This window comes from Ahaetulla prasina, chromosome 4 (genome assembly GCF_028640845.1).
Source record: "Ahaetulla prasina isolate Xishuangbanna chromosome 4, ASM2864084v1, whole genome shotgun sequence".
NCBI lineage: Eukaryota > Metazoa > Chordata > Lepidosauria > Squamata > Colubridae > Ahaetulla > Ahaetulla prasina.
In genome coordinates, this window is record NC_080542.1 from 44,462,211 (window position 1) to 44,485,761 (window position 23,551).

Genomic DNA, 23,551 nt, shown 5'->3' on the forward strand with positions numbered 1-23,551 from the left:
TGAACTATTTTTTCCCATAGTCAGAGTTCTGATTTTAATTTTTATAAAACGTTTTTAAATATTCCCAGTTAGCCTGCTGACAAAGTTATGTAATAATCACAATAGGTGTGAAGGGCATTTCATTTAAGAAATCTGATTTACAATAACTAAATATATTAGTGACAACAGAATTTTCTCCATTTGAACGTCTGTTTTGGCTCCTGGATTTTAACTTCAGTAGTAAAAATGAGGCACTAAGGAATGCAGTAAAATTCTGAGAAACAATATTAAATATAATTAAGCACACCCATAAACATGCTTCTCTAGTTTCTGGGGGAAATAAGTGTAATTTCAGGATATGAAATTAGTGTTTTAGTCATCTTCTTTGTAATAGTGTAATATGTATGTATATTCAGAAATAAATTCCATTTCTCCATGACCATATGAGCTTAACACGTGTGTTAAACAATTGTCACTTTTGAACTACAACTCCCAACAGCCTTTGCAGCGCAGAAGGTTGTTCTAGCCAATCCGGGAGAGCTTCTTTCTAAGGTACAATGATGGCGGATCCCAGGAGGTAAAGGCTGTGCGTTTCCTTTATATGTGAATGGGAGCTGGTAAGTCTAATAAAGGATGTTCGTCCTTCTTTTTTCGGTATTATAAATGAGCTGCGGAGTGTCTCTCGCTGTTTAATTTTTCCGCTTTAGTCCATCACATTTCGGCTCCCAAAACCGGTAACAGAAACTAAGGGATAATAATGTATTTCAGTTCTGGGGATAAGCTATTTTATTAATTTGTTTCCGGAGTTGTCCCAGTTGCTTGAAATTTAATATCATAGCATTATTAAGGGATTCCAGGGCATCCGTAAAAGGGGAGTTTTTAGTGATATGTATGACTGCTTGGCAGTAAGTACCCTATGTATAAACAGAGGGATAGAATCAAGATCACGTGAAGTGCTAGTACCACTTTATAATGCCTTGGTAAGGCCACACTTGGAATATTGCATCCAGTTTTGGTCGCCACGATGTAAAAAAGATGTTGAGACTCTAGAAAGAGTGCAGAGAAGAGCAACAAAGATGATTAGGGGACTGGAGGATAAAACATATGAAGAACGGTTGCAGGAACTGGGTATGTCTAGTTTAACAAAAAGAAGGACTAGGGGAGACATGATAGCAGTGTTCCAATATCTCAGGGGCTGCCACAGAGAAGTGGGAGTTGGGCTGTTCTCCAGAGCACCTGAGGGTAGAACAAAGTGAGCAAAAGATATTTTTTTCTGATTTCTGAATTTAGGGTTAATTGTGTAATGATTTTAACATGCTTGTAATCAATGTTTTCTACTTCCCAGTTGCTTCATCATGAAAACATAAATGGTTATTGACAATAGTTTTTAAAAAGTGAACAGAAAATACTTTTTCTGATTTCAGTTAAGTTGCATTTATTTGGTATGATTTCATACATAGCGTAGCACTTATTTTCCAATTTTTATATAAATAAAAGTTGCATTCCTATAATACTTAAGCAGTGCAAGATCTATTCAAAGTGATGATGTTCTAAGCTGAAGAGTATAAACAAGCATATACATCCGGCTACTGTGTTTTATTTTCCTTTATGCGTAGCTATTTAACAAAGCTGCACCTCTCTACATTGCTCAATGTGGAAATAGCCACTGTTTAGGATTGGGTCTTGTATCTAAGTTATTTTGTAGACTGAAAGCCTCAACTTTTGGAAACCAAAAGGGCAGATGTTTTGATAACACGGTAAGCCACTGCACATGATTAAAAAGCTGTATATATTATTTTGTGTGTATATATGTATGTATGCTTGCGCACACAAAATAGCGGTATAAAAAAAACTTTTTAAATTAGTGTGTAATATAAACTGAATTCAATGGGACTTACTTCCAAGTAAATGTGATAGAAAGGATTAATTCTCAAAACATAAGATACATTTTGAAATGTAAAGCAAAACAAGTGGGGACATTTTTTAAACAACTGTATCACTGATCCAATATATTTTAAATAGAATGAATCTCTGCCCCAGAAGCTTACAGTTCAAAATATAAACAGGGGGTCCTCGACTTGCAACCATTTGTTTAGTGGCTGATACTTGACTGGTTTTTACACTTAGGATCTCGGCAGCATCCCCATGGTCATGTGATCAAAATTTAGGAGTTTGGCAAGTTGCACTCTCCCTGGGTCATCTGATCAGAATTTGTAATCTTCCCAGCTGGCTTCCGACAAGCAATGTCAAAGGGGAAGCAAGATTCACTCAACGACCGCATGATTCGTTTAACAACTGCAGCTATTTGCTCAAAAACGGCAAGAAGGTTGTAAAATGACATAAACCTCACTGAACAGCTGTCTTGCTTAACAACAGATGTTTGGGGCTCAATTGGGGTCATAAGTAGAGGATTACCTGTATTTTAAACTTCCTGTTTAAAATACAGGTATTCCCCCACTTATGACATTTTTTATAAGTGTCCTTGTTTCTCCTCAGAGCAATGTGTGAAATGACTGTTCATTATGTATTTTATGATTTGATGTATTAATATTTTCTTTTCCGCTTTCTGTTGAAAATTGCTTCCTGAATATTCTGGCCATATGTATTCTAGTCTGGGCAAAAAGTCATGGGAGTTGTAAAATTTTTGTTTATAACATGCAATATTACACAGTTTATATATAATGCAATGTTATATAAGTTCTGACACCAGAAACCTGATGATGATATATGATAGAGTTACTATAAACCATGGATGTCCAACCTTTGGCCTGAAGAGGAATTGTCTTTAGCTGCATATAAAATATATAGTAATGCTAAAAATATTGATAAAAATCACATAATAATGTTAAAAGTTTACAATCTTGTGGGCCGCTTTATTAGCTGTCCGAGGCCACTATGGTCCATGGGTTGGACATGTATACTGTAAACATTTTCTCTATTTCTTTCAGGAAAGGAAGATGATGAAAGTAGTCAATCTCAAACAGGCCATCCTCCAGGCTTGGAAGGAAAGGTGGAGTGATTATCAGTGGGCCATAAATATGAAGAAATTTTTCCCCAAGGGGACTACCTGGGACATCCTGAACTTAGCAGGTATGATTCATACCTTTTGTAAATCATAATTGTTAAATTGTGAGTTGATCTTAAATGATGTGCTCTTCAGTGAAAAACAAATTAATGTGAATGACAAATTATTTCTTGTTTAGCAGCATTAGCATTTTCCGCCCTTCTCCGAAGACTCAGGGCGGCTTACATTGTGTAAGACCACTCTAGTACTTCAGACAAGACAAGCCTTACAGTGGATTTCAGAGCCTAGTAAATGCAGTGCTAAATCAAGCTCAGTTACCATAAAACAAGAGGTCAGGTTAAAAATTATGCAGGTGGTGCCAAGTATTCAAAGTATACTTGGAAAAGAAATCTTTGTCCTATAATCTCCTTACATCTAGTACCTAGAGTCTTTGGTAAGTAGATTGCTATGAACTATGAAGCATATCAATTAAAAATGGGGGTTATAGTCTTTTAAAATGCTTGTCTTTTTCCTCATGGTATGTGATGAAATCAAGATATTTTGATTTATCAGGCTAATTGTTCTTAGTTGGCTGTAAACCATCCTGAGTCCTTCGGGAGAAGGGCGGTATAGAAATTGAATAAACATAATAAGAAAGCTGAATTACTGTGGAAATTGGGTAATTAGATATAGTCAAACATTTTTAACTATAAAAACTACCCTGAATTAAGGGATTATAGGTGTCAAAAAGAAAAAAGGCTAGCTAAATATAGTTGAACAGTATAGTAACAGTGTGCTATGCAAATGAATATCTTGAATTTGCTAATTATTTTAATATTTTACATTTTAGATTTAAAAATCCCACTGAGTCTTTTATCCATGCATAATATTAAGCCACCACACTAGAGGCTATGGTCTGTATGAGGCAAGATAGGAAACACTGCTTTTCACTTTCATATTGTATGAATAAATGCAGTCCATGCTGGCTGAAGCACTCAGCTAGTGCTTCATATCTCATTTTCCATGACCTAGCTTTCTTGGAATGGGAAATGTGTGAAACAATTAATAGACCTGCATTTCTGAAGATTCGCACAATGAAACACCTTCAAGAAGAGTAAGTGTGTCAAATTCTAGTTGCTCAGTATCTTGAAGAAAGTATGGTATCTTATTTCAGGCTGAAATACACTAAATTGTATGTAACAAGTATAGAGTGCTACAAATTGAGTAGCAAGCAATCACACACAAGGCAGACAGAAAGCTGCAAGAAATATAGGTTGGAAGGCCAGAGATCTGAATAGTTAGAACCTTTAGTACAGAGCCAGTAGAGCACAGTTTCAGAGACTGAAATTCTGATAGAATCCAGAATGTCAGCCAGCCTGCCAGTCAGATCAAAGAATCAAGGTTCAGATAATGAGGAATGCAGGACACAGAAGGAAAGATTCAGAGTTGGTGTGATTGTTCTCAAAAAGAGATTGGTAGCTGCTCTGATGTATTTCATCAGAGATTTAGCTCAGTTACAGATAATTTGCTATTGCAGGGTTGTCGGTGAAGTTCCCTAGACTTCTGGTTCTCAGTGATTTCAATCTGCCTTCCTGGGTTTGGCCTCAGAAGCGGTTCAAGAGTTCATGACAGCCATGGACCTATTCTTATTGGAATTGGAGCAATATCATTGTGATCTGGTGAGGAATCTAGCATTATCCCCCTGTCATGGTCATGATGCGCTTGGGTTCTTGAGGCTCTCTTAAACCACCCCACTCTTCAGGGAGACTGGACTCATTTGTATGATCTGCTCCTAGAGGCCTATGGACCCAAGTGCGTTCCAGAGGGAACTGAAGGATATCCCAAAGGCTTTGCTGCACAGCCCTGCCAAAGCCTTAGTAATAACCTGGAATCAAAAGGCCGTTGAGGCTCTGGACAGGTTTGTGTCTATGGAGTTCTCTTAATACATCTTTTTCTATGGTTCACAGAGGAAAGATGCCTAGATGACACTGAATAAAAACAAAAGATGACTTTTTAAATTTATTATTTAACATCTGTTCTCTACAGAGGTCAAAAGGATGACTTTGATAGGACACGATTTAGAGCCTCTGTTAAGGGCCTCTGTGGCTCAGACTGGTAAGACAGTCTGTTATTAACAGCAGCTGCTTGCAATTACTGCAGGTTCAAGTCCCACCAGGCCCAAGGTTGACTCAGCCTTCCATCCTTTATAAGGTAGGTAAAATGAGGACCCAGATTGTTGGGGGCAATAAGTTGACTTTGTATATAATATACAAATGGATGAAGACTATTGCTTAACACAATGTAAGCCGCCCTGAGTCTTCGGAGAAGGGCGGGATATAAATGCAAATTAAAAAAAAAAAAAAAAAAAAAAAAAAAAAAGGCCTATGTCATGGCAATAAGAGCAGTAAAACAACATTATTTCTTTGCCCTTATTGCATCTGCAGGGTGTTGCCCATAACGCTGTTCTATTATTCTGTAATTTGCTGCACTAAAGCCATTTTTTCCCCCACTGACATCCCATATGCATACATCCAATTAATCTAAAATTAAATACCGTATATACTCGAATATAAGCCGATCCGAGTATAAGCCGAGGTCCCCAATTTTACCCCAAAAACTGGGGTAAACTGGGGACTCGAGTATAAGCCGAGGGTGGGAAATGAGGCACCTACCGGTTGGGGAAACCCTCCCTCCCTCAGCTGAGAAGGCTGGCGGCTCCCCGCCCGCCTCTCACTGCACCGGCAGGGCTTCAGTCCGTAAAATGTGAAAAGAAACAACTCGAGTATAAGCCGTATATACTCGAGTATAAGCCGAGGGGCTTAAAAAAAAAAACTTGAGTATAAGCCGTATAGACCCGAGTATAAGCCGAGGGGACGTTTTTCAGCACAAAAAATGTGCTGAAAAACTCGGCTTATACTCGAGTATATACGGTACTTCAAAACAGCAGAATGTGTAATTTCTATTTACTTTTTTGTCATTGAAGGAACTGTTAAACAGAAATATAAAAAATATTTCTTAAATAATAGTCGGTATAGAAAATGGACTTTTTCCTATTTTTACTCTTGCTTGGATATTGTCAATCAACTTTTTCTGCAATTAGGCCCATTCCTGACTTTGCGTTTCTTTTGAGAAAGGGAGCTAGAAATGTCTTGACCAACACCCTCACCTACATTTGGTGACATTTTCTTACTTTGGAATTATTATAGCATCTTCGTTTGTACTCAGAGTTGATATAAGCTGCTACTGATACTGCAATTGCCTACTTGGGTTTGAAAAAGCAGGGGACAATTTGCCAGGAAACATATAAGAATGTGTCTTTGTGATTGAAAACAGCTCAGCTGCCAATCTGAGCTGCCCAAAGAGAGAAATTTCTTACTGCTTTGCTGAATATGTGTGCAAAATCTGGCTTGTAGCCTGGCTGCCCAACTATAAACATTTTCTGGCTCTGCCCCAATCTTACTCAGATTTAGCATAAAAGCACTCTAGTTTGGAGATAAATTATAGTTTATGCAAAGCTTTGTTCTCTCATTTAGAGAAAGCCAATATGACTTACTACATTAATGGAAATCTTCTAATCTACAGAATTGATTTGGAACAAGTTCATTTTTGTAGTATAGATAGGTTCTCAGTATGTCTTTCTATCTTTCACACCCCTCACAACTTCTCAATCTGTTCTGCTTTCTTTTTGGAATGCCACACAGATTTTTTCCCTTAAGATTGTTCTAGCTTTAGCAATAAAAGATGAAGAGATCCTGGAATAAAAATGCAGTTAAGCAGAATTTAACTTTCTCATAAAATTGTAGTTCTTGAGAGGTTTTTAGTAGTTAAAAGTAGTTAAAAGCTACTACTTCTGTTTACTGAATTTTAGATTCATCTAAAGACAGATAAAATATAATTATCTCAAAGCCGTATTAGAGAAACAAATGATATAATTAATGATTATTTGAAATAATGATAATAATGAAATAGATTTTTGTCTCATCATAGTTCAGACCCATTGTGGTTTATTCCTTTGGAAAAATAAAACAGTGCTTATTTAAAAATGGAACTACAATACTTAAAATCTCCATATAGAAAATTGGGAAAAGGAAAATATGTAAGCCAAAAGCTCACCATGACTCATTTATGCAATGAAAAATGCCATTTCAGTGAAAATTAAGCTGGTCTCACGTTGGTTTAATTTTTCAATGCAGGTATTCCTTCTTGTTATTCATTGCCTCACGATATTCTTCTTCACAAGACTTCATAAGTCTTCATAAAATTATTAGAAATTTCAGGTAGTGCGTGACCACAATTGAGCCCAAAATCTCTATTGCTAGGCAACAGAATTAAATGATTTTTGCCCCAGATTATGACTTTTCTTGCCATAATTGCTAAATGATTTTCAGCATTTGTTAAGTTAGTAACTCAGTTGTTAAGTGAATCTGGCTTCCCCATTGACTTCACTTGTCAGAAGATTGCAAAAGGTGATAACTTGAGCCCAGGACACTGCAACCAAGGATCAAACCATTTGCCAAGTGTCCAAATTTTAATCACGTGATCACTGGGATGCTGCAATGGTCGTAAGCTTGAAAATCAGTCATAAATTATAACTTTAAAGGGTCACTAAACAAATGGTTGTAAGTTGAGGGCTACCTGTAGTTCTGTAGGAGTAGGAAAAATATCTATCTGGAACTCTGCATAAATTAATGAAATGTTATCACTATAGATTTCTGAGTTTTCTCACCTTTTGATCAATATTGACCCAGATTGTTGGGGGCAATAAAAGTTGACTTTGTATATAATATACAAATGGATGAAGACTATTGCTTAACACAGTGTAAGCTGCCCTGAGTCTTCGGAGAAGGGCGGGATATAAATTCAAATAAAATAAATAAATAAATAAATAAATATTGTATTCTTTTTCTATTTTGCTTAATAATTTTTTTAAAAGATGTCCTTTTTATGATAATCCTAGTTTAATTTCTTGTATGGTGCAAATTTGGGAATTCAAAGTCTGCTCAATATTTTTTTAAGGCTATAAAGTTTTTAAAGCTCTGTACTGTTCTGTTTAATTTTGCAATGTACCATCTGGATTAGTATTAAAATCTAAACAAACGTGGTCATTATTAATTTTAGCTCTTTGTTTAGACAGAATACTTTTTTCTGCATAATTATGCAAACAATCCATCCTGTAAAAACCATGGGTAATTATCAAAAGTGTGAATTTGTACAAATGGGAGATTAAGTAAAGGCATGGAAATCACAAGTATGTTTTCTGGTGTTCAGAAGGCAGTACTGAGGTTGTCAAAATCAGGTTCCTTTCTCTTGATTGATTGCTCTCTAAAAGTATTAAGATAAATTATCTGTATTGTCCACGCCTGTTGCCTATAAAATCAGGCTACCTCATTAGCCCAGGCTAATTTTTAATTTGCACCATAAATTGAACACTAATTAGCAGTCAGAAAACATGATAACAATTCTTCAATTTCACAACGTATAGATAGATTAAACCATAGTTTCAATTGGGAAAGAATGTAACCAATTCTAGACCAAGCCAAGTCCAAAAATTCCAGGAATTTCTAGAAGCCTGGCACTCTGACAAATCAGCCATCAATAGACACATAAATATTAAAAAGATCTATAGATTATGCAAAAGAGACAATCAACCAGCCCAAACAAGAAAATGACTAGAGCACCTCTCCACCAGTAATCAGCACTCAGATCAGCATAGGTTAACTCCAAAGTCAACTTCAGATCAACAATCAAGTAAGCAATATCTCAATCAAGAAACTGCCAAAGAGCCATCAGTAAACAGCCCAACCAAAGAATCTCTAATACCATCCACACCCACACAAACAGACAAGACACAAAAATATAAACCCACTCCTTGCTAGCAATGATGATGTTACCTAATTAGGATAATGAAACATCTGCAAGAAAGCAAGAAAGCACCAAGGACCCAGCACCATAAATTTTCCTAATATAAATAACATTGTGCAAATATATTTAATTTACATGGAAAAAATGTGCATAATAATATAAATATAAAACAGGGGAAACTTTATTGGGACTACAGCTTCCAGAATTCGCAGCAAGTTTGGCTTTTCTAAAATTGCTTTAGACAAGAGGCAACTCAGAATACATGGTATAAGACGTGGGAATGGCTGCTAAGTATAGCATCCCTGGCCAGACCTATTAATTACTGAAAATTTGAAATTCTTAACAATTGGAATTGGAATAATGACAGGAGATGCATGGAACAATCCATCGGAACAAATGTTGGGGGAGTCACTAACACTTAGAAAGATGTAGAGTTTGAAATACCAGTTCCCATGTGCAGAGGTTTTTTCTAGTGATGTTTGTTATTTGTAGACCAGAGAAAGCTTTCTGGGTGCTACTTTTTTCTTTGTTAGAACCCCAAATTCCAATAACTAAAACTGTAATGCACAAGATTTACATATAAAGAGGAAAGACTTGGATGTTAGGGTTTGGAAGTCTAGTAACTTCTTTTTATCCAAGCTTTGTCCTAAAGAATGTTAACATCTGTCGGCATTCTCCTTAAAAGATTGATGGGGAAGACATACAAATTCTTGATGTGCATGTGTGTGAGTAGTGGAAAGAACAATGGAGTAGATATTAAAACCAGATTGTAAATATACAGTACTAATGGTGGCATTATGTGATGAAAGAATGTGTCAGCAGAAGAAAAGGCAAGGTCCAGTATTTACAGGAAAATTGAAGTAGGAAGCTAGAAAAGTCATGCAGTGTGGATGCATGACTTGTAAGAAACATGTTAAGTGGAAGAAGTGGAAGAGTATAATAGGCTATAATAACATAGCTGTGGATTTTCATTTTGTAGTCGAAAAGAGTACATGGGAAAAAAAGCAGCTGATTTGTGAAGGAGATGGATTGTGGTTGGGACTTTTCATTTGTTCATTTTTTGATTTGTGGAATTGGCAGGAAAGAATGCTGAATTGATTGGGTTTTGGGCTATGAGTTGGGAATTACTGGTGTAAGTAGGGATTTTATGGAGATTGTTAAGATTTCTTTGGAACTGTTCACAAATTATTTACAAAATATATTTACCATTTATGTTTATTTATTTATTTATTTATTATTTCGAGTTTATACCGCCCTTCTCCCGAAGGACTCAGGGCGGTGTACAGCCAGATTATAAAAACAATACAATATACAGATTAAAACAAAAAGTTAAAATAACATATTCTATAAATGGCCGAAAATTTAAAACCGCCAAATTTAACCCATAAAATTCATAAAATACCCCAATTAAAATTATTTAAAATTCAAAAAGTTTAAAAAATTTAAAAAATTTAGGCCAGTCCCGCTTGGATAAACAAGTGCGTTTTCAATTCACGGCGAAAGGTCCGAAGGTCAGGTAGTTGACGCCAACCAGGGGGAAGTTCGTTCCAGAGGGTAGATGCTCTAACAGAGAAGGCCCTTCCCCTGGGGGCTGCCAGCCGACATTGCTTGGCGGACGGCACCCTGAGAAGACCCTCTCTGTTTGAGCGTACGGGTCGGTGGGAGGAATAAGGTAACAGCAGGCGGTCCTGTAAGTACCCAGGCCCTAAGCCATGGAGCGCTTTAAAGGTAGTAACCAACACGTTGAAGCGCACCCGAAAGACCACAGGTAGCCAGTGCAGACTGCGCAGGAGTGGTGTTACACGGGAGCAATATGTGGCTCCCTCAATCACACGCGCAGCTGCATTTTGAACTAACTGAAGCCTCCGAGTGCACTTCAAGGGTAGCCCCATGTAGAGAGCACTGCAATAATCCAAACGAGAAGTGACAAGAGCGTGAATGACTGTGCATAAGGCATCCCGGTCAAGAAAGGGGCGCAACTGGCGAACCAAGCGGACCTGGTAAAAAGCTCTCCTGGAGACGCCCGCCAAATGGTCTTCAAACGACAGCCGTCCATCCAGGAGAACGCCCAAGTTGCGCACCCTTTCTGTTGGGGCCAATGACTCGCCCCCAACCGCAGCTGACTGTACCGGTATGCCGGCATCCACAGCCACTCCGTCTTGGAGGGATTGAGCTTGAGTCTGTTTCTCCCCATCCAGACTCGCACAGCTTCCAGGCACCGGGACAGCACTTCGACAGCTTCGTTGGGGTGGCCCGGGGTGAAAAAGTACAGCTGAGTATCGTCAGCGTACAGCTGGTAACTCACCCCAAAGCCACTGATGACCTCGCCCAACGGCTTCATATAGATGTTGAACAGGAGAGGCGAGAGAATCGACCCCTGAGGCACCCCACAAGTAAGGCGCCTCGCGGTCGATCTCTGCCCTCCTGTCAACACCGTCTGCGACCGGTCAGAGAGATAGGAGGAGAACCACCGATAAACGGTGCCTCCCACTCCCAAACTCTCCAACTGGTGCAGCAGGATACCATGGTCGATGGTATCAAAAGCCGCTGAGAGATCTAACAAGACCAGGGCAGAGGAACAACCTCTATCCCTGGCCCTCCAGAGGTCATCCACCAACGCGACCAAAGCTGTCTCCGTACTATATCCGGACCGGAAGCCGGACTGGAACAGGTCTAAATAGACAGCTTCATCCAGGTACCGGGGAAGCTACCATGCCATCACACTCTCTACAACCTTCGCCATGAAGCGAAGGTTGGAGACTGGACGATAATTTCCCAAAATAGCTGGGTCCAGGGAAGGCTTCTTGAGGAGGGGTCTCACCACCGCCTCTTTCAAGGCGGCGGGGAAAACCCCTTCCAACAATGAAGCATTTATAATTCCCTGGAGCCAGCCTCGTGTCACCTCCTGAGTGGCCAGCACCAGCCAGGAGGGACACGGGTCCAGTAAACATGTAGTGGCATGTAACCTCCCCAGTAGCCTGTCCATGTCCTCGAGAGCCACAGAATCAAACTCATCCCAAAGAACTTCGACAAGACGCGTCTCCGTCATCTCACTTGGACCATCGCAATTTTGGTCCAAACTATCTCGAAGCTGAACGATTGTATCGTATAGATAACCACTAAACTCCTCGGCATGTCCCTGCAAGGGGTCATCCCCTCCTGATGGGGGTCCAGTAAACATGTAGTCCAGTAAACTGTAGTGTCCAGTAAACATGTAGTGGCATGTAACCTCCCCTCCTGATGTAGGAGAGAGCGGGTCACCCGAAACAGGGCGGCCGAGCGGTTATCTGCCGACGCAATGAGGGTGGAAACGTAAGAACGTTTCGCCTCCCTCAGTGCCACTAGGTAGGTCTTTGAAAAAGACCTAACTAGTGTCCGATCAGCCTCGGAACGGCTGGACCTCCAGATACTCTCTAGGCGTCTTCTCCGGCGTTTCATCTCTCTCAGCTCCTCAGAGAACCAAGGGGCCAATTGAGATCTGCGCCGGGTCAGAGGCCGCAAAGGCACGACACGGTCCAAAGCCCCAGCCGCGGCCTGTTCCCAGGCCGCAACTAGTTCTTCAGTCGTGCCGTGGGCAAACTATATAATTTTATGCCATTTTAACGAAAAAGGAATCTCTCTTGTCTTTATTTATTTATTTATTGCATTTGTATACCGCCCTTCTCCCGAAGGACTCAGGGCGGTTAACAGCCAATTTAAAAGACACAATAAATATACAATAAAAACAAAACTAAAATTTATATAAATAGTGGCCAAAATTAAAAAACTAAGTAATATAAAAACTAAAACCCCATTTAAAATTACTTAATCAGGCTAGCCCAGCTCGACGGAATAAAAGAGTCTTCAGTTCACGGCGGAAAGTCCGAAGGTCGGGGAGTTGGCGAAGCCCCGGAGGCAGCTCGTTCCAGAGGGCAGGAACCCCCACAGAGAAGGCCTTACCCCTGGGGGTCGCCAGATGACATTGTTTCGCCAACGGTACCCCAAGGAGGCCCTCCCTGTGGGAGCGCACAGGTCGGTGGGAGGCTGTTTTTGGCAGTAGGCGGTCCCGTAAATAGCCTGGTCCTAAGCCATGGAGCGCTTTGAAGATGGTAATCAACACCATGACTAGAAAACAATATGGTATAATACTATCGGTATATAACTGCCTGTGAGAAAAACAGTTCTCAACACGGTTATTCCCACACTGTCTTTTGCTCTTTTTCTTTGCTACTTGGGGTAAAGTAGTTTCTGGCGTTTTATTCATTGGTTTTGTAAATAGGATTTGGATTGATATTTAAGATGTTGAGCCAGGGCTTTTATATTTAGGTAGAATTTTGTAGAGGTGTTTCATTTTATCAAATAGGATTTGAATTTGGAGAAGGGATGGTTGATTAGCAGCTTCTTGAGTAGATGGTAGTTCCATAATGGGACTAGAAGTGGTTCTTTCAAGAAATAGAAAGTCAAGAAGAATATTCCTATTCCTTTATTTAGCCTGATTTCCAGCTAAATGGGAAGATACATCCATATCTTTTTTTACTTCTGTTGAATTCTAGGTCAATTTTAAATAAGGCCCTCATCTAGGTGATTTGATCCTTGATTGTGAGACTGATCTGATTTGTATGTCAGAAACGCAGTTGGAGAAACTGGGTGATGTCATCTGGATGCAGCTGTTCACCCGATGTCTGGATTCAGAAGTAGAATCAGGAAGCGGGAGGGGAAGAACGTGTGGCATATCATTGCTAAATATTCTGTCCACTTTGCAAGACTAAAGTGCAAGAAGCTAAAAATTCAAAATAGGTTTACCTGGAATTGAGTGAGACATATTGTTTATGGGCATTGTAAAACACTTGGGTAAACTTTCAGATTATTCAATTAATTTTAATAAACTTAATATACTTGCTGCTAGTTCTAAAATTTCCATAGATTTATTTACATATCCTGAAATGTATACCTAGAAAATGTCTTCGTTGCTAGAAGCTAATATTCTTTTTTCAGATTAAGGCTGGTATAATATATAGTTAAAAATCCTCATATATAGGGAAGAATAAATATAGTTTACAGCTAATGTTACTCCAAATTTGATATATATTCTTGGATGGGTTACCATATTATTGCCTATAAAACTTTACACTTATAAGATACTAAGAAAGGTTTTATGGAATTTAATCACTCCTAAATTATAGTATTTTTATGATTTGGGATTGAGAATTTTTCAAGTGATTTGGGGACTAATGTGAAGTCCTCCTTGAATTTTTGGTAGCAAATTGTGATTATCTTTATCGACTTTTTTTTTGTTTTGTTTACATTTATACCCCGCCCTTCTCCGAAGACTCAGGGCGGCTTACAATGTATAGTCTCATTCTATTTGTATATTTTTTACAAAGTCAACTTATTGCCCCCCCAACAATCTGGGTCCTCATTTTACCTACCTTATAAAGGGTGGAAGGCTGAGTCAACCTTGGGCCGGGCTCGAACCTGCAGTAATTGCAGGCTTTGTGTTCTAATAACAGGCTTCTCTATTGCCTGAGCTATTCCGGTCTTTATAGACAAAGTCTATAAGTCTGTTCTTGGCCATATTCACTATTGACCATGAATTCTTTTTTTTTTTAAATATACTTTATTGAACTTTTTTACATTAAAAGCATAAAAAAAGGAAAAAGAAAAGCTTATATCATTTAACAGCTATTTGTGGTGTTTTTCATCTGACAATAATCCGTGCAATAATGACAAACATTAAATTCTACATATTTGTATTCTTATTTTATCTATTGATTATGCTTAGTAACTAAATATTCCTATCTCCTTTCCATCCATCCATACCACCGTTCCCATATACCATAAAATACTGATGTCTCTTTACCCTTCAGACTCAGAGTTAGTTTGTCCATTTCTGCGCAATTCATAATCTTTTGTATAATAAGTCTCTCTGAGGGCACACATGGCTGTTTCCAACATTGAGCAAAGGCCATCCTAGCAGCAGTTAATATATGTAGTATTAAATATTTTATACTCTTCAAGTATTTTTTTTAAAAAATCTCCAATAAAAAAAGTTCGGGTTCTAGATCCAATTGTTCATTCGTAATTTCTTGTAGCCACTTTTTAATTTTTAACCAATATTTACGTGATTCGGGCAGGACCACCACATATGGTAATATGTTCCATCTTTATTTTTACATTTCCAGCATATGGGAGACATTTTGGGTTACATTTTCGCTAGTCTCGAAGGGGGCAGGTGCCACTGACCATGAATTCTTATAGTCATGGTTATATTGCTTATATTCAATTTAGCTTATATTCATAACACCATTGAATGATGTTGCATTGATTTGTTCTGGATTGTTGGGTCAGTTTCAGTCTATGAACATGGTGCTTTGATGAGTCTGTGGAACCACATATCCTTGAGAGATCAATCCGGGGAATGCTGATCCTTAATTTTTATCTCAGCAGTGGGGAAGTACCAGTGGTATGCCACCTTTTACAAAACCAATAAACTGTTTGCTTTTTAATTATTTCAGGCCATTTTTGAATTTTCCATTTCTGAGAGGATGATGGTGGAACAACTTCAAGTTCTTTGAGTGAAATCAATGATCTAAATCTATTTCAGGGCAGGCAATGACATAGAGATGGATTATTTATTAACAGAGCCTGATAAGGATAACTTGTCTCTTCTTGTGAATGCTTTGATAGCTTCTGACATTATTAATTTCTGAACCACCTTGAGACTTGGGAGTTATAATATGGCTTTGTTGTGGCCCTGCTCCCAAGTTAAGAGTAGGCTTAATACTGTAGTACTAGGGGACTTTCACTTCACTCTTTTTTTAAGGTATAACTGTTGCATTCTCCAGGTTAGTTGCCATATTTATGAGAGTGCTGGGAGAGCTTGTAAAAAGTGGTACTTTTATGCACCTTCCTTTTTAATTTTTGTCAGATTTGGTGGGCTCCTGGTTGCTTCCTGCCAAGACTGTCCTACAGACAGCATGAATTGTAACAGCTTAAAATTAAATCCAGACAAGCCTGAAGATTTGATGGATGGAGAAAGGGGATTAATCAATTTGAGGGAATACTTTCTATCCCAAAAGAGGGCATTTTCCCTCTTAAGTATCTGGTCCACAATTTGGGGGCCATGAGGCATGATGTCCATGCACGCATAAGTTAATGCAGTGGGGTTAATGGCTGTCCACATAAAATAACTGGACCCTTTTTTTGTTGTGAATGATTTAGCCACATTTACCCATGTAATCGTAAATTCCTGATTAAACCATTAGAATTAGGTCTTTGAGAAACTGGCTTTAAGAAGTTATGGAAATTTTAATTGGCCCCAAACCTGACAGTTATATTTCTGGTAGAAGTTTTCTGGTTTAAAATTTATTCTTCACTCCAGATTTTTAATTCCAGAAATTCAATTATTTTGCTGGGAGATATGAAGATAAATTAGTGCTATATTTAAACAGTTGGCAGAGAGAGCACTTACTTTTCTTCTGCTTATTGGTATTTTAGAGCAATGTTTCTTAAATGGTTTTTCTCTCAGATCCCCTTCCCATTTTTAAAAATTATGGAAGGCTACAAATGAACTTTCGTTTGTGTAGATTATATTTATCAATATTTTCCATATTGAAAATTAAAATTGATGTATTCACTACCATTACCGCTTCTCATGATTGTTTGATGAGATTTTAATATTATATTATTTTTCAGCATAGGCTGGCAAATAATTTTGATTTTGATTTCAAGGATTCCTGAGACAGATACCGCCCCCACCCAGGTCCACTGTGGTCTAAATGTAAATTTTAAATAAATTTTAATAGTTAATTTTTCAAAATCTCTTAATTGTTAGATGCTTTACAAATAGCTTAACATTGCTAATCTGTGAGATTTTGATTAATGTTCATGGAAAAGGCAAAGGCATATGTGGAGAAATAAGTTTCCAAAACAGAGAATTGTGGCCTGATTAGAAATGGGAGAATAAATTGAATTTTGAGGATAAGAAACAACTTAATCAAAGCAGACTTAAGGAAAACCATAAAACCATAACCATGTGTTAAAGAATCTCCCTGTGCCCTTTTATATTCATCTGTAGTTATTCAAATAATTAATTAATATAATTAAAAATTTCCTCAGCAGAGGAAGTATTTTATAGATGAGAAACAGCAGGCAAGGAGAAATGGTTAATATATCTAAACTTATTAATACAGGAAGATGAACTTAAGAGAACAATTAACTAACTGGAGAGGGATTTATTTTTCAGTGGTTTTAATATGCACAATTAAGATAAAGGTTTAATGTAAATTAAAAGATAATGGGGATTAAACAACATAAAACAGAATTTGAAATTAATTGTGTACAAATGATGAACATATGATTCCAAAAGCAAATAAACTGTTGAAATTTGAAACAGAAGAGGAACAAATTAAAGATTGTCTGAGAAAATGGGCAAAAGTATTGGTTACAATATACAGGTGGATCGGTGGGAGAGAATGTGGTTAAACGGATTGAAATTCATGCCTTATAATTTTTAAGAGATATTTTAGAAAATGATGTATTGCTGGAATAGGACATCACAGAAATTATCTAAGTTGTATAAAGGTACTACAAGTCGATGGAAATTTGAAAGACATGAAGGAACATTTTATCATGCATTGTTGACCTGTGAAAAAGCAAAAAAGAAATTGGAGACAAATATATATGATGATACAAAGGATTTTGAAAATTAATATTGAGATGAAATCAGAATTATTTTTATTGGGACCTATGGGAACTCAATTAGAAAAAGTTTATGGAATACTGATTTTATATATGGTAACTGCAGCAAGATTACTACAGGTAGTCCTCAACTTACATTTATTTAATGACCATTCAAAATTACAGTGGCACTGAAAAAGTGACTTATGACCATTTTTCACACTTAGCGGTATAACTGTTGCAGCATCACCACGGACATGTGATTTACATTTGGATGCTTGCAACTGACTTACATTTCTGACCGTTGCAATATCCCATAGTCATGTGATCCCTTTTGCAACCTTCTGATAAGCAAAGTCAATGGGGAAACCAGATTCAGTTAACCACCATGTTAGTAATTTAAGAACTGCGGTGATTCAAGTAACAAATGTGGCGAGAAAAGTGGGGCAAAATTCACCTAACAAATTTCTCACGTAACACAAATTGTATACCCAAAAAATTGGAGAAAAACTGAAATACTTACAATGAAGGAATGCATTGTGAACAAGGCAGTAGTAGCATATATCAAAGAAATATCAAAGCTGACCTGTTTAGTCAGAGATGAAACAATAAGTATTTTTTATAAAAGCCTGGAAACCTTTTATAGACTTCGCTGAAAATGGAAAAAGTGATGTGGCGATTCCTAGATTTGAGGATTGAAAAAACAGAGAATAAGGGACTGAAGACATTATTGTAATTTGGGGGGGGGACACAAGTAGTCCTCGACTTATGACTGTTAATTAAAAGATGGTTCAAAGTTATGATGGCCGTAGAAGAAGTGACTTATACTTGGATTTACAACTGTCACATCACCCTTGCAGTCTCATAATCACATTTGGGTCTCTTGGCAACCGGGCTTACATACACAACTGGTTGCAGCATCACTTAAAGACCGTGGAGAGTCGCTTAACAGCTGTCATAAAAATTGTTGTAAATTGAGTCCAACTTGACATAAAACTGCAAAAGAAATTTCAGTCCCAATGGTGGTCATAAGTTGAGAGTTATCTAAAATGGGTTTGTAACTACTGTAAAGAAGGACAGAAGTCATTTCTTAACTATCTTTTTTAATTTTTTTAACTGTATTCTTATCTGCACTTTTCCTTTTTTCTTTTTTTTCTTTATATACTTCTGTATTTGTCTTTAAACTGTATGAAAAAGTTTTAATAATTAAAAAAACCTAATTAAAAATTTGAATAGGAGAAGTGTATATTGTTCATTTTTTATTTAACATTCTTAACATGTGCAATTAACAAATACCTTCAAATCTTAAAAATAATTAGAAAAATAATCCAAATAAAAAGATACAATGTATGAAAAAAAGAAAATAAACAAAAATCTCTCTCATTTTACATTTATTGATATTCACTGGTTTATTAAATGCAATACTATAATATAGTATTGTAAAATACCACAAAATTCTATCGTCCTCCTGCATCCTTTGATTAGTAGACAATGTTGCCTTTTCCAAAACAGATAAATCACAAATGTTCAACATTCCTTAACAAGATTATTCCAAATACTTTTATAGTTTTTTAGTATCATTATTTACTACCACAAAGCTTGATGCAACCATAATTCTTAATAAACACTCAGATTCCAAAGCCTTGGTATATAGTTCAGCATCATAAAGTAGTATTTAACATTTAAGATTTCCCCAAAAAGATATGAAGTGATCACAAAAACATATCATGTGATTATTTTTACTAAATCCAGTGAAAGCTGCCGTTGGGAAGTTCATGCCAACAGTATGCTTTGAGATATTTTTGGAGTCAGTTATTGAACTTCTTTCTGTCTCATTCCTAAGAAACATAGAGTGTAAAGGGAACACCTGACAAAGATTCTGCCACAGTTCTGAGTCTGCAGAACTTATATATGGTCATGTCCTTTGACTGCAGTAGTGTATCTAGCATGTGAGGAGAGAGTGGTGGCAGCAGTGTCCATTTTCTCCTCAGAAGTCTAAGTTGAACAAAGGATATATAAATTCTTTTTCTCCCTTGAATTATTTGCTTTTGTTACTCTACAAAACACTGCAAAAGTATAGGAGTTTGTTGATTGTTGAAAGTGATCCAATTTCATGAGCGATTTTAGTAGAGCAAATTATGGCTGTTGTTATTCTTTGTGAAAACAATTGTACTTTTCTAGAAAGAATTTCCTTTGTTTTAAATTACAGAAGCACTTCTTGAACAGGCCATGATTGGCCCATCGCCAAACCCATTACTCCTGTCCTATCTGAAATATGCCATCAGTTCTCAGGTAATAACCTCATCATAAATCCTTTCAATTTCAGAGGATGTAAATTAATGTTAATGGATTAAATATTATTTTAGTTATAGGATTGAAGTATCTTTGAAAAAAATGAAAAAATCTGAGCTAATCCAGTTTTAAGTAGCTCATGAAGCAATTTTAAAATAATTGTATGATTTTAATTTTTTTTTAATTTGTGTAAATTATTTCCATTTTGCTGAATTGTAAGAAAGATTTGTGCAGGGTACTGAAACTCTATCCCTGATTTTCCCTGATTTGGGAAGGTCAGATCAGAGCTGAAAAAGCTTCTTGGATGAGAAGCAAAACATCTTCAAAGAAAAACAGAAAGTCCAGTTGCTCTTGAAAAAGCACCTTTTGAACAATCGTGACCTGGGTGACTGAGAATCTCCATAGACATTTACCCCTGATTTTATTCACCTGTCTATTTTAACTTTTGAGAATAATGTTTCTTTTAGTGAAATCAGTGAATCTCATTGTCCGCTGCTTTCCTGCTGATCTGCAGAACTACTGCAGATATTTGGCTTTATTTTTTTTGGCATTTTTTTCTCTTTACATATCTCTATTACATATTTAACAGATCTGTGACATTATTCATACAATTAGAATCAATATTCAATACATTATATACATTCTATTTCTAAACGTTCTATTCCTTTATGTATATTTCCATACCTTATTTCTATTATCTATCCATTCATACAATTTCTCCCATACCACATAATATTCCGAATCATCCTTTCCCTTTCACTCTAGTGTGAGTTTATCCATTTCCGCACAATTTTTTGAATTACCAATCCCTCTGGCGGTATACTATCTTTCTTCCAATACTGCGCAAAAGCAATCCTTGCTGCCATTAATATATGTAACATCAAATATTTTGTCTTTCTATTATATTTCACCCTAAATATCCCCAGGAGAAATAATTCTGGATTGAATTCTATTTGACATTTAATTAAATCCTGCAGCCATTCCTGTATCTTCAATATCTTTTCACTTTGGGGCATGGTCACCATGAGTGAAAGAAGGTACCTTGACCCTGCTTACATTTCCAACATTTTTTTTATTTGCATTTTTTTAATTTTATTTTTATTTGCATTTATATCCCGCCCTTCTCCGAAGACTCAGGGCGGCTTATACTATGTTAGCAATAGTCTTCATCCTATTGGATTTAAGTTTGGGTACATCTTGGCCAGCCTCACTGGCACTAAATGTCAATGATAAAACATCTTATACTGGTTTTCCTTATAAGCCCCTGATTTAATTATTGTATAATTTTTATTCCAGATTTCTTCCCAATCTTCTAATTCTATGTTGTGTCCTACATTTTTGGCCCAGGCAATCATGGGGTCTTTCACCACCTTCTCTGCCCTATCAAATTCTAGTAAATAATTATATAATTTGGTTATTAGTTTTCCCTCTGGACCTACCAACATTTATCTAATTGTTGTTGAATCCATATTCTTCTGCTACCTTTTTATGACTAGATTGTAACTGTAGGTATGGCCACCAGTCTATAAATATTCCCTGTTCCTTTAACTCCTGATTATTTTTCACTTTCCCTTGATTGTCTAAAATTTCATTATATCTGAGCATTTTGCCTACCTCTAGTGTATCGGGGGATATTCGGCTTTATTCTGGGGAGTGGGTTCAAAATTTTGAATGGATTAAATATGAATGTTTAATTCATGTTTTTGTAATTCATGTTTTTTATGGACAAAAGAATAAAAACTGTTGTGAAAGCCTATGCCTTAAAATAGAAATTGTCTTAAAAGGTGCTGATCAACTGATTTTGGGCTAACATGGGTTCCCCCCCCCCTTACAATGGATGCATCTGTTATTCTGAAAAAGGATGTTAGATACCTTGTACAAGTTTTATGATGATAGTAGTGGTGGTAATGTTTTTTCTTATTATTATTCCCAAAATGAATATTGATATGAATTGCCCCATTACTGTAAGATTCTTGGTAAAAATTGCCATAAGAGAAGCTTTTTGGTTTTATTTTAAACTCTACTTTTTTTCTTGGGCTGCTCACTCTAATGTTGATGTGAAACTACACTATTGCCTCAAAATGTCTGTTTAAATTTGTGCCAGGCCAGTGCTTCAGCAAAGCTGTATTGCTGATAGGTGACCTTGGTGTCCCTCACCCTTTCACACAGCAGTTGAAATGGCAGGCCTTGTTTGTGGGTTTGATTAAATATTAGCTTTAGCTTGTAACCCTTTCTCTTGTTTACAGATGGTGTCATATTCTACTGTTCTGATGGCCATCAGCAAGGTAGTATTCCAACATTTCTCTGTATACCTCCTCTGAATTTTGTCATTCTACCCTTTGCAGGCTTGGCTCATATAGAGGGCACCAGTGTATATTCAGATCCCCCAGAAACCTGTTCAGATATGACATCAGGTGTGCAATTTAGCAGATTTTGTGAGCCAGGGAGAAGTGTTAGTTTTCCTTAGAGCCTTGCAGCAAATACTAACCCATATGACTGAGTGCAACATTTTACCATTGTTTCTATTATTCATGCTTGAAAATATAGTACCATGAATATTGGTTCTATATGTGTGCTTTGGCAAGTTTCGTAAAACAAGAAAAAGAGGAAGATTTAAAGGTATAAGATGATTGTCGGCAACCTGCGGCTCCAGAGCCGCGTGCAACTCTTTTGTCCCGTACTGTGGCTCCCTGTCAGCTGAACCCACCACTTGCTGGCCCCACCCTTTGCCCTCCCCTCCCAGTCACTCCTTGCCTGAGAAGGTAAGGGCGGCGGTGGCAGATGGATATTAGTTCCATATTCCAGAGCAGGAGAGAAGCCCCCCTGTACTTGCCTCTTCTTCAGCCCTTTTTGGTGCTGTGTGCGCCTCGGTTGCTCAGGGAGACATGCACTTTCTCCATCAGCTGCAGCTGGGCTGGGCCAATGTCTCAGGGTGGAGAGAAAGTCATGTGTCTCCGTGAGTGACTGAGGTGCGCACAGCACCAAGGACCAGAAGCAGAGGCCAGTACAGGGGTGCTTCTCTCCCACTCTGGAATAGCTTTATTTATCTGGGAGCCTGATACGATCTTGATTTAAATCATTCTAAAAAGCAACCAAAGAAGAAGGAAGAACAACCTCATCAGCAACAACAAAAACCTCAACCCTTGCCTGTTTTGGGAAATGGTTCAAGAGGGAACACACACAGACACACAGACACACACAAAAGAGAGAGATGAGAGAGATGACAGGGAGATAGAGACAAGGAGAAAGACACAAGGAGAAAGACAGAGAGAGATGAGAGAGAGAAAGGGAGAGGGAGAAAGAGAAAGAGAGAGATGAGAGGGAGAGAGACAGGGAGATGAGAGAGAGAGAAAGACAGACAAAGTGGGAGAAAGAAAGAGAGAGAGAGAGACAGAAAAAGAGAGAGACACAGAGCGAGAGAGAGATACCTGTTTCCTAGAGAAAAGAAAATACTGAGAGCCACAAAACCTGGGTAGGCGTGACTGAGGTCTTCGTCATGTGACTGGGAGTGACAAATCCGAGTTGGCCACACCCACCCAGGTTTTGTGGCTCCTGGTGTTTTCTGTGGGAAATGGGTCCAAATGGCTCTTCGAGTGTTTAAGGTTACCGACCCCTGGTATAAGATCTTATTCACTTGGCAGCATTGCCTAATTGTCATCTGCTTTTTAGACCTGACTTCAACAAACTTTTTCTATCCTTATCCATTTAACAAAGAAACAAATACTGTAAATATGCATTTCACTAAAAAAAAATCAT

The 23,551-nt window shown here is 37.5% G+C and overlaps 1 protein-coding gene across 5 annotated transcripts in view; it reads left to right on the top strand.

The window, feature by feature from the left end:
• Positions 1 to 478: 478 nt before the first annotated feature.
• The window catches only part of MED24 (mediator complex subunit 24), an 87,249-nt gene continuing 64,176 nt past the window's right edge, over positions 479 to 23,551 (top strand). For 4 of the 5 annotated variants that reach the window (XM_058181535.1, XM_058181537.1, XM_058181538.1 and 1 more), the window contains exons 1-4: positions 479 to 596; positions 2,928 to 3,069; positions 19,713 to 19,795; positions 22,042 to 22,080. In XM_058181535.1, coding sequence (XP_058037518.1) covers positions 2,937 to 3,069; positions 19,713 to 19,795; positions 22,042 to 22,080 — 255 coding nt within the window. In that variant the 5' untranslated portion in view covers positions 479 to 596; positions 2,928 to 2,936. The remainder of the gene's footprint in view (positions 597 to 2,927; positions 3,070 to 19,712; positions 19,796 to 22,041; positions 22,081 to 23,551) is intronic. The other variant, XM_058181536.1, reaches the window with a different exon arrangement.